The sequence below is a fragment of the Schistocerca gregaria genome, chromosome 4, assembly GCF_023897955.1.
Source record: "Schistocerca gregaria isolate iqSchGreg1 chromosome 4, iqSchGreg1.2, whole genome shotgun sequence".
NCBI classification, from domain to species: Eukaryota; Metazoa; Arthropoda; class Insecta; order Orthoptera; family Acrididae; genus Schistocerca; species Schistocerca gregaria.
Window position 1 is genome coordinate 677,148,111 of NC_064923.1, and position 11,747 is coordinate 677,159,857.

Here is an 11,747-nt window from a genome sequence, read left to right on the forward strand (position 1 = left end):
TTTCTGCTGCTGTTGATATAAACCTGTACTCATGTGATAAGGAATCCTTGTCTTCTTTCCATTTCACCTCACTGACTCCTGCAATATCTAGCTTGAGCCTTTGAAAATCCCTTTTCAGATTTTGTAGCTTACCTATCGCTTTCAAGCTTCTGACATGCCACGCCCAACTCCGAGAGCGTTATCCTTTCGTTGGCTGTTCAGTCTTTTTCTCATGGTCACCTCCCTCTCGGCAGTCTCCCCCCCCCCCCCCCCCCCCAGAGATCCGAATGGGGGACTATTCCGGAATCTTTTGCTGTGGAGGGGTCATCATGACACTTTTTCAATTACTGGCCACATGTCCTGTCAATACACGCTACGTGTCGTTAATTCAGTGTTTTCATTGAATTCTGCATCCTCATGTTGTTGATCATTGCTGATTCTTCCACCTTTTGGTGCAGGTTTCCACCCCAAGGACAAGAGAGTGTCCTGAACTTTTCCCCCCTCCTCCATCCTTTTTGACAAGGACGTTGGCAGAGTGAGCTGGCAGAAGTCTTCGGCCGCCAATGCTGATTATTAATCAAAATTTAAGCGATGGCGGCTTTCGAACCCGGGACTGAGGGTCATAGACGCTACCCATAGACCACATGTGCATCCCAACAGCACCGTCTTCAGACTAATTTGCCATCTCGGTAAAAACACGGGATTAATCAGAGACAAAAGTGCAAGAGCATGTAATTTGAATTCTTTAGCAAGGAATGAATTTAAACAACCTTGATTGCGAGTTCAAATGCTGCCGCTGGCATTAAAGACGTTCTCGAGCTTTCGTGGAACATCAGCCGAGTCACAAAGCACTTGACAACGGTAAGGAAAACTGGGATGAACACCACACCTAGTGTCGGAATCGACAACGACGTAGCAGTGAATGGGCCATATCTATTTTAAACCCAACACTAAATTACAAGACGCAAGTGTCCCAACCACTTTGCCACATTGCTCTCTGTTCCTTCTCGTTCGTAACACAAGAAATCCGCCACAAGTGGTTCTGATTCATTAATGAGACGGGGATGGTACGTTTGCAACTGGTGCCTCAGTTCTCTTTGGGAGTCGTTTGCGGGCAGACTGACGGTAGTGTGTTGTTGTTAGCTGACAAGTCTAACTGAACTGGATATTTCCTGTTTCGAAATGAACAAAAACCAATGGAGTACGTGTTGTGGCTATTCTACAGGCTCTTAGGTTCGTTCAACCGGCTGGCCCGAGGAAATCTGAGTGCTTCGAGATGGAGTCACTAACTCAGAGATACGTCACACACATCTACGATTTAATATAAATTTACTAATTCATAATAAGCCCTTACTTGAGTTATTGAAACGTGACTAATCAGAAGTAGTCGAGGGGGAGATATTTCATAAGTATGACAGTATGCGGAAAATCCACCGGTAACATTCATTTCACAAGACTTTCTACAAATGTGACTTCATTTTGATGTCTCGCGCAATTTCGGCAACAGTAGAACTGCTGTCAACTTTTGTTAGCATTCGATACTAGCCTCTCACAAGACTTCAGCACGTGTGTTGGAAGTTTAAAAAGTACCCCGTTCTTCACACGAGTTATTATAATTATTGTTGCAATTAAACGTCATACAATGGTTTATCGAAGGTTATACAAGAGTTCTCCATCAGGAGTAATATGTTTTCGTTAATATTTTACAAATGAGACAAACTTTTATTATAACTTGCAGTATTCCATTTCAAGGAACGGTCCATTCAAGATTTATCACAAAAATGTCACCATTATCATTAAATGGCAGTTAATAATGCATCAACGATATAAGCCTTCAAGGCATAGTATGATAACCAAAGAAGAAGACTAATATCACATGATAAATTGCAAGATTGATGGATGGATGTGGAGTCGAAGGATGTATGTAGGTGCACATCACGCTACAGATAAATATATGTAGTTTTTTTTCATTTTAGCGTTGTTAACACGTTTTGCGACTTTTAATAGAAGTATGTTTTGCAATAGTCGACTATATTTACATTTCCGTCTGATTAGAGAACGGAAGATGAAGTAAATATTTGGCGACTTCCGAGTGCATGTTTAGGCAGGAAACGAAGAAAACAACCAAAATTGCTGGGAGTGAATCGAGGAGGAATTACATTTATAATGTTCCTTGTCACAAAGACGACAGCTGTTCCTGCAGTTGTCGATTATGTGCATGGTGTTAAAACGTCATCATATTTGCAGAGCTTTTTGTAACGTGAGTTACCCAAAATTAACCAAAGTCAATGAGTAATGTTTCTAATTAGCTCGTAATCATTCATCAGAAGAAATCGTCCGAGTTCAAGCTACTAATCACTTTTAGCAAAATTCAAAACCAAAATTTTTGTATTTTTTGGTAATGAATGCATGGACGTGGAATTGAAAATCCTAACAATATTTCAGTTTCAGTACCACGTTCAAGTAGAAACCCGGTATTATAGTTTGGCTCTGTATGGGGTCGAACATGCCTAATGCCACACAGCACTCAATTTAATTTTTTAAATATTTTATAAAGTCCAATCTTCGGCAGTCGCGATTATTTGCTTTTTACCGCCTGCCACCTTCTCGCTCGGCCATGGATTATCCGCGGATCGTGGGCAGCTGCCGGTCCTAAGACCGACAGCATTGCTTACTGATACAAACTATTATTTCTGCAACGTGTATTTCACATTGGCTAAACATAGAATTTCCCGCATTTTTTTACCTTGGCTGCTCTCAGCTGTCCCTTTACCACCCATCATAGTCAAACGAGCAGGTCGCAGGGCTGGCTTAAAAAGTACACTACGTCTTTTTGGTGGTTGACTTTTCTCGCACATACCATGTACGATGTGAAATTTGACAGTTATTTGTTTGCCACTCGTGACAAGTATGACATATTTTTTGAGATGTCACTGTTTCATTGACTCTGTTGCAAACGACACTATCGTGCGAATCTTAATTTTATGTTGACGCACCATTGTTTTGAGCCTATTTCACTTCCTTAGACGACAGTATAAACTGTCGAAATCGGCAAAGAGAACCAAAAATGGTTTCCCTGTCCATCTGACAAGTAATCTTTTTATCTTTGTAGTAAATTACAACAATGGCGCCAATCGATCCGTTACAGTGTGTCCATGGCCAATGAGCCATCATTTAAATTGAACAATACCTACTTTCTGAAGAATATGGTATGTGGATGGTTTCTAAGCTCCTCTGTCTTTCACGTTAAATTTATCGTTCACACAAAATTTCTAAACGAACGATAGAACCAAACTAACTTTATGTTTTCCCATTTGTACTTGGCTAGTAAGCGCTGTTGCTTTGGTCTGAGCTCAAAGCATAGCCTTTGTAAGATAATATTTAATGTTGACCAAAATCTTACATTGCCAGAAATTCTTTAATTTTCAGAGCTTTCGGTAGCATATTGATGAGACGTGAAAGTTCTCGTAAAACGCAGTCCCAGCACTCATCTCAAACTCTAGAGTTTGCCTCGCAGTCCGCATCTACGCCGTAGCCATCGTGTTATCCTAATGTATGAATCGAGGACAACACTTCATGTATGTATACATTTCTTTTATCTTCGCAGATGTTCCGCAGAGCCCTCGCCTTTTTCTGTCTCCCTTGTGGGCGGGAGACCGACACCGAAGATCTTCGTGTCGTAGCGGTCTGCGATGATGACGCAGAACCTGAACTATTGTACCCACAGGTGAGCAGCATCGAGGTGTGTGAAGAATGTAACACTGAGGCTTAGGGGAACCCAGATTATACATAATTACAATGGGCCTTATTTATCACAATACATTATAGATTACAACGAGGACCTCTGTATTTTCCAAAGTATTCACAGATACTTGTAGCTATAAGCAAGCCATTACTTAGTGATAACTCTATGTTTATCTTATCTACCGGGCTGCAACTCAGTTTCATAGGGTTACTGTCTGACCGCGGCTGGTGGGTCAGTAGGCCTGAGTGCAACGAGGACGACCTCGGTTCAGTTTGCGATAATGCCAGTGAATTTTCTTTGATGGGAGGACTGGAACGGGTCACTCAGTCTCCTGAGGCCAGTCGGGGAGCTATTTGACTGAGGAGTTGCGACTACGAGACATGAAAACAGACAGTGACGTGGACAACGGTGTGCCGGTTCCACGCCTCTCCATACCGCATTCAATGACGCCATTGGTAGAGGATGACACGGCGGTCTGTCGGTATCGATGGCATGTGGACGGAGTTTACGTTTTTAATTTATTCCCACTGTGTCAGCACGGAGGGGTTTCCAGTGTGACGGACGTTCCCCTCGCAGCAGCTAAACCCTGGGGAACCTCCGTTTGCTTTATGACCGACCCGTACAATTTTTTTTCTTTTATAGAGTCACTTCTCGCCTCTGGCGACTATATTACTCTCCCAGTCGCAATTTTACTATTCCTTTGCAAACTGCCACATTTGTCAGATTTCATTTTACCTCCAGATGGACCTAGCTGTTTAGGGACTTAATTGCCAACTTAGCAGACATCTTTAACTCGAAGGAGACCATTCATTGTCTGTGTTAATTTTCTCTCAGTTCTGGTGCAACTGTGGTAGTAATTACAACCACACTTCCTGAAACATGTTCAGTATCTGTTGCTGGAGAAATCGATAAATCTTCAAGGAGCGCGTTAAATAGCTAAACAAAATTACCATTTATTTTTATTATCACATAGCTTTGTAGACAGAATACATAGCAAGCACGTGTAGAAAACTAGGCAATGGACTCGTCTTCGTGAGAACGAGGGTTCATCTTGCTTCATGGGAAAATAACTGCATCTGCCTTTGCGTGATTAATGTCTTCTGCACAACAGCATGTCTTGTAATGTGGCCTCCTGTGTGTTCAAGCCACCGAAAACCCTGTCCGAACCACACTTTCCGAACTGATTCGTGTTTCGGTTTCATTGCTAAGCAACGATACATAAATGGACGTAATTGAACCTAGCCGGAGAGCGAAGTCAGTACTGAGAATGTAGTTAATATTAGCGGGTCAACACACTTGGCATTTAAGCCGTCGTGTTGGGCTCGCTTGTCTTTAGCTACATTAAATATTCAACTTGCGGATTCTCTCGCCCATACTATCATACAAAACCGTCAGCATGTCGTATTAACCTGATATATACCTTATACAGAAAGTCACTTGAAACACTACTCACTCTGACAATTTCAATTATAACTTTGTTTAAGGCATAAAGTAAAATATTCTCTCTACTTTACCTCTCGACAGTCACGAAAGTTCCTCAAACATAGTTCAGACAAAGCCTAAGACCTTTATGGTACCCACCGAGAAAATTATATGACCCTCTAGTTATATAATGATAAAAATCACAGATATAAGGTTAAAATCTTGTATTGGAAAAGACGAATGTCTTGGATTATGGTTAAAGATTGGGAAAGACATAACGTAAAAACAATAAATGGAAATATGACAACGAAAACAAAACTCCGACAGGATACCAACGTGGTGTGGATGCGGTTCCGTTTGGGCCCCGGTCAAGAGGAAGGCATTCCTCCGATGTCAGAAGAGCCGCAGAAGATGCTGACGTCAGCTGGTGCTGCAGACGTCTGTGCTGAGAAACTTCCTTGGCTACAGGACACGCAGCAAGACGAGCGCACCGTGGGAAAGGTAAGACAGCATTATGATTACCAGGAAGGGCAAGAATGATGAAGTACACGAAAAGATAGAACAGTCAGATTCCAATTATGAATTTGTTCACGTTGGAGAGCAAGCTGTTCGTCTATCTCGTATTTATTGTGAGTGCTTCTCGCTTGGATCACGACCACGTTATTCGACAAGAACGTTGCTACCTCACGTTAACAGAGTAACTTTGGAAAGGGATCCACGGAAATACAATTCAAAGTCACTGTCACTCCCATCTTGTTGAGGCAACATTTTCATGTAAAACAGTGATGAGACAATTATGGAAGTTTCTTTTAGGACAGTGTACAAATATAATAGAGTTATTTGGCACCAGTTGTTTATTACTGAATGTGTATGGTCTTGTACTGAAAAGGAGCTGGGACCAAAGGTATACAATTTCTAAATCTAAAACATATTACTTTAACGTGAGATGAAATGTAAAACAGAAACATAACAAACGTTTATGTTTCAAAGTTCACATCAGCGAAAATAAAATGTGCAACTGAAAATAAGCCACCGTTTTGTAGCTCAACCCTGTGTATTGTAATTAGCTAGGAATGTCCTCGGTATGCTGTCCAGAAGATAGTTGTAAGAGACATAGCTGCTCATCCTGTGCCAGCCTTCAACAGTGGTAGTCCAAACGTCATACAGTGTTTGAAGAAAGTACCTCCAAACGAGTCGCTAGACGTTGCAACACGTCACAAACGGGAAGTGCGCAAGGGGTAAGTCCCTGCAATCGCGCCATTCATCTGTGTGCTCAGTGGCTCAGATTGACAGAGCGTCTGCCACGTAAGCTGGAGATCCCGCGTTCGAGTCCTAGTCGGCGCACTTATTTTCCTTTGCCCCGTCGAAGCATATCAACAGCACCTGAGGCTTTCAATTATCATTTATTCTAGATAAGCTGCACGGTCATCAGTGGTATCTGTTCTTTCGAGCACAGTGACTATATTCATATATAACGTCACAAACGTGTTCAGCTGTGCTGACTCAACAGTCAACTGACTGCTTTGTTGAGGAGTGCCACGAACTCCTCTCCTGCTATAACCTCTTCATGAAGGAGCAGGATATGCACCTTACATCCTCAACGATTTGCAGAATGTGTCCCAACTTCTGTGTTCCCCAACAGTTTTTACCCTCTGTAGCTCCCTTTAGTACCACGTAGGTTATTGCCTGCTGTCTTACAGCATGCCCTGTCGTCCTGTCCCTTCCTTTCACTATTTTAGTTATGCTCCTTTCTTCGCGTATTCTGCGTGCCACCGTATCTCTTATCAGTCCACCTAATTCTTAACAGTCTTCTGTAGCACCGCATATAAAATGCTCCAGTTGTCTTCCGATCCGGTTTTCCTACCATCCATGATTCACTACCTCCACACGCACGTTCTAACAAATTTCTTTCTCACACTAAGACCAATGTTTGATACCAGTATATTTATCTTGGCCACAAATGACCTCTCTGGCTGTGTTACTTTGCTTTCTGTGTCCTCTTTGATTCTTCCATCATGGGTTGTTTTCCTTCCAAAGTAGCAGAATTCCTGGCATTCAATTACGCCGTCATCCCTAATTTTGACGTGAAGTTTCTCGGTATTCCCATTTCTGCCACTTCTCAATACTTTTCTCATTTTTCAGCTCTCTCTCGTTCCATGTTCCGTGCTTATTGGACTATTCATTTCATGCAACGGGTCTTTTTCTTTAGTTTCACTGAAGACAGCAATTTTATCGTTGATTTCATTTCACAGTGAATTTTTTATCCTAATTTTGAATCCGTCTTTAATTTCCGTCACTGCTTCGGCAATATACTGTTTGAACGGTAGGGGTGAAACACTAAGACCTTTCTCACACCGTTTTTAACCAAGAACTTGGTCCTTGGCCTTCCAGTTTGGGTTTATGGTTAATCCTATTTTTCTCATAATTTCGAATTTCTTGCATCATTTCACATTGTCGAACGCTTCTTCTAGGTTTACATATCCTACGAGTGGTTCTAGATTTTTATTCAGTCTTGTTTCCATTGTAAGTCACAACGCCAGAATTGCTTTTCCTTGATTCTATATATTATTCTTGTCAGCTGCTTGGATGCACAACCTCTTAAGCAGACTATGCAGTAGCTCATGCTAGGATTTACCCTTGCTGTCATCGGAATTTTATGGATGATATTTTCCCAGATGTCGCGTTCATGTCAGTTGCTTAGCCCGTCAGACTGCACACCTAATCCCTCATGAAGTTTATAGTTAATAGGACAGAGTAATTCATTCAGTGCAGGATTCCGTCAATGCATATATTTCAACTCACACAGTGCTTCTTTAAGAGTTGTAGAGAATTGTAAGCATTGTCCTTGAGGAATTAATTTCAGTAGGTTTAGAGCAGAAAAAAGAAGGCCAACAACTTCACATTGACATGTCTCGTTTGAAGCCCTCTTTGTGGAACACTGCTTTTATTGCATACACAAATTCCTTGTAGTGGTTAAGAATGTTGCACTGTAATGTATTAATTAATAAAAGTGTCACCTTAAACTTACGTACTTTTTACTCAATTTACATTTTCTGTATTTATTGTTGTTTTGGTCTTCAGACTGAAGGCTGGTATGATGCACCTCTCCATGTTACTCTATCCTGTGCCATCTTCTTCATCTCTGAGTAACTACTGCATCCCACATCCTCTGAATCTGCTTACCGTATTCGTCTCTTGGTTTCCCCCTACGATTTATCCCCCCCCCCCCCACACACACACACTCCCCACCACTACTAAACTGGTGATCTCATGATGTCTTAGAATGTGTCATACCAACCGATCACTTCTTCTAGTCAGATTATGCCATAAATTTCTTTTCTTCCCAATTCAATTCAGTATCTCCTCTTTAGTTACGTGACCAACCCATCTAATCTTGAGCATTCTTCTGTGGCACCGCATTTCAGAAGCTTCAAGCGAATTTACAAGTATCTCATTCTATGACCAAGTAGTCTTCGCTCACAGTGTCCCAAGGAACGAAATGAATTAGAATTAAAGCAGACAAAAGCGATAAAGTCGATTGCTTGCAAGGGTCTAAAAGAGATAAATAGCCGAGCTATATTAGATTCCTTTTTTGGAAACAGCACTGATTTGAAACAGACCTTGCGCTTTTCGCGTAAGATGTCTTGTAAACAGCACAAGTAGAGAACAAGCAATTTCAGTCATTTCTACTGAAATGCGTTTACCAGTAGCACAATAGGCACGACACGGTAATACATTTGACTGAGGACAAGGATTAACAAAACTGAAAGCAGCGTCGAGTTCCTAACAAGAAAGCGTGATAGGCTATGCTCATTGTGATAACTGATTACTCAGACAGAGTCAGCAGCACATGACCATCAACGATTCCGACGTACAAAGCGGAGTAGCCCAGTGGTTAAAACACTGGACTTACATTCGGGAGGATGACGGTTCAAATCCGTGTCTCACCATCTTGACTTACGTTTCCCGTGATTTCTCTAAATCGCTTAAGGAAATGCAGAGGGCCGCGAGGGATTAGCCGAGCGGTCTCAGGTGCTGCAGTCATGGACTGTGCGGCTGGTCCCGGCGGAGGTTCGAGTCCTCCCTCGGGCATGGGTGTGTGTTTGTCCTTAGGATAGTATAGGTTAAGTAGTGTGTAAGCTTAGGAACTGATAACCTTAGCAGTTAAATCCCATAAGATTTCACACACATTTGAACATTTTTTGAAATGCAGAGGTGGTTCCTTCGAAAGGACTTGTGCGCCTTCCTTCTACATCCTTCTATAATGAGAGCTTGTGCTCGGCCTCTAATGACCTCGTAGTCGACGGGACGTAAAACACTAATAACCTGCTCGACCTCCTCCTATGATTCCGTTCTGAACGGTGAAACAATATCTTGCGCGAAAATACAGAAATATTTCACAACTATTTCATACGGGGAACTAAATGGCCATTATCCCTAAGTGCAGTACAATGCACGAGAATCCACACAACTTTCGGAAACTGTAATACAGCTGTCAACATCTGGAGACGTCCAAAATGTCTAATCAACTGATAGTAATAACACCAGATCTGCGCACTGTATTCGAAATTCAAACTTACGCTCTTAAAGAATCACTCACTGCTTATCTGAAGTAGATTTTCAGCAGTGTCCTACTGCAAAGTCAGTCTTTCTTTCACTGGTGCCATGTCCCACACTGACGCAGGATCGGCATTGTTAGGAATGGATTTGGCAAGCTTAAGATGAAGGGATGACCGGATGCCCTTCCTGGCGCCACCCGTACCCCCGGGACGGAATTAGTGTACCCTAGCTGTCTGCGTCTAGTGTAATTCATGGGATAGTGCGAACGTGTTCAGATGTCGGCGAGTCGTGCAACTAAGGCGGAACGTGGGAACCAGCCCGGTATTCACTTAGCGGGATGTGAGAAACTGTCTAAAAACCACATACAGGCTGGCCGGTACACCAGCCCTCGTCGTTAATTCTACTGCAAAGTCAGTGTTGAACAAATATTCCCTTTTCCCAGAACGCTTGTTGTGTTGAACCTACATAAAATTACCAATTCGGGAACCGTGAAGCTGTCAGTATCTTAAAGTGAGTACTCGTTTTCTGTGCAGGTGAACGACGCGACTATCATCTCGACGGTCGCCGTGGTGCACTCCACCCCAGACGATGGGGCTTCCAGTGAAGAGGAGGTGCCGCCCCCAGCTCGCCGCAGACGCGGCTGCCGCCGCTGCTGGGCGGAAAGACTGGGCGCCAAGGTGGTCGTTCTGCCCCACGGTCGCCAGGGCTACCGCCTGAATAGGAGATAAAACTTTGACATCGGGAAGGAGAACTGAAACCCTGCAGATACTGCAAATTTCTGGTCATGTGAAAATGATACGGTTCACAACAACAACTGGGATGACAGCCTCTCAATCTTTCCACGAGATGTTGTGAAATAATAATATTCAGCAGGACGCTAAAAAAAATTACAGCTTGCTGGAGAACATTGTTTGTAAGTAGAAGAGATGTAGCCAGAGTTAATTATAAAAATTATAACGTTGGAAATGAACTGTATCATAAGTGGTCTGCAGGTAACTAAACAGGATAAAATTCGAAATGAAGTGTAGCAGACAATGGAGATAAAGTGCTCTATTTGCAAAATCTTTGGAGAATACAGCGCTTCAAATTTACCGACGTATCGGAAGACTGGTCAACCATTTCTGGCGAAGGAAGGTATTAAACTGGGGGTCGCGCGGAAGAAAGATGAGGCGCCAATGTTAAGATGGGAAGAATACTGCCAGAAACAATGGAAGACCGGATGACTGGAACAGCAGCGAGCCTGCCGAGGTCGAAAGTGACTAAATGTTAGCATCAAACAACGTCGAAGAAGAGAAAAACTTTTTCGCTGCTCGCCTTCGACTTATCGTGCAAATTGGAAAAATGATACTGACGGAGCAAAGGGTGATTTGCTGAACTGTTTTTCACCGATTCATTGTTTGTCTTTGATGAGGTTTTTGGAAACCAGTGATGGAAGTCATTAAATCCGAACAACAACGTAACACTTGAGCTTTCTCAAATCCAGCAAGTAGTTTAACGACGGTAATTGGTGCAGTGGACCGTCCGGTGTTTCTGAGAAGAAGTAAAAACATTATTGGTTTTTGTGCCATTTTCTGGTTGATGTTACTAAAGTCAGTGTTTTGTATATTAGCAAACCCTCTTGGTTAACACTCAATAAAATTTTAATGATATCACATCATAGTTTATTCTTTGGTTTTGTAGGATATTAATAGAATCTTACACCATTGGTTTTTTATGATAATGTGTTGCTATTGAATTCCTTAATATGAACTAAACGAGTTCAACTGACGAAAGGTCTATGGATTTAAATATTGTAGGACACAACTGGCTTGGCTTGGTATTTTCGCAGTGTATGAATTTGGAATGTTTCATGTGGAATAATTTAACTTACATTGGGCTTTCTGAATTAAGTTTAATTAAAGGAAGAGAATTTTCTAAACAATTACTAGTATATGAAGTAATCTCTGTGAAATGGCTTCAAAACCGGCTGTGAAAATTTCACCCAAGCCGATTACTGCAATTGATACCACAACAACCATTGGCTTTTCCACTTCGTAATCTC

The 11,747-nt window shown here is 42.1% G+C and overlaps 1 protein-coding gene across 1 annotated transcript; it reads left to right on the forward strand.

Moving 5' to 3' along the window:
- Positions 1–2,186: 2,186 nt before the first annotated feature.
- On the forward strand, positions 2,187–11,358 carry LOC126266888 (uncharacterized). The gene is made up of 4 exons (XM_049971556.1): positions 2,187–2,239; positions 3,587–3,706; positions 5,474–5,647; positions 10,240–11,358. The coding sequence occupies exons 1-4, from the start codon at positions 2,192–2,194 to the stop codon at positions 10,432–10,434; spliced, it is 537 nt and encodes a 178-aa protein (XP_049827513.1). The 5' UTR covers positions 2,187–2,191; the 3' UTR covers positions 10,435–11,358.
- Positions 11,359–11,747: the final 389 nt, after the last annotated feature.

What these genes read in the sequence shown, in the direction of transcription:
- LOC126266888 (XM_049971556.1), top strand. Translation starts at nt 2,192, where the DNA reads ATGTGCATGGTGTTAAAACGTCATCATATTTGCAGAGCTTTTTGTAAC. An exon ending in TTTGCAGAGCTTTTTGTAAC is followed by an intron (nt 2,240 to 3,586) that starts GTGAGTTACCCA and finishes TTATCTTCGCAG; the next exon opens with ATGTTCCGCAGAGCCCTCGC. An exon ending in CTGAACTATTGTACCCACAG is followed by an intron (nt 3,707 to 5,473) that starts GTGAGCAGCATC and finishes AAACTCCGACAG; the next exon opens with GATACCAACGTGGTGTGGAT.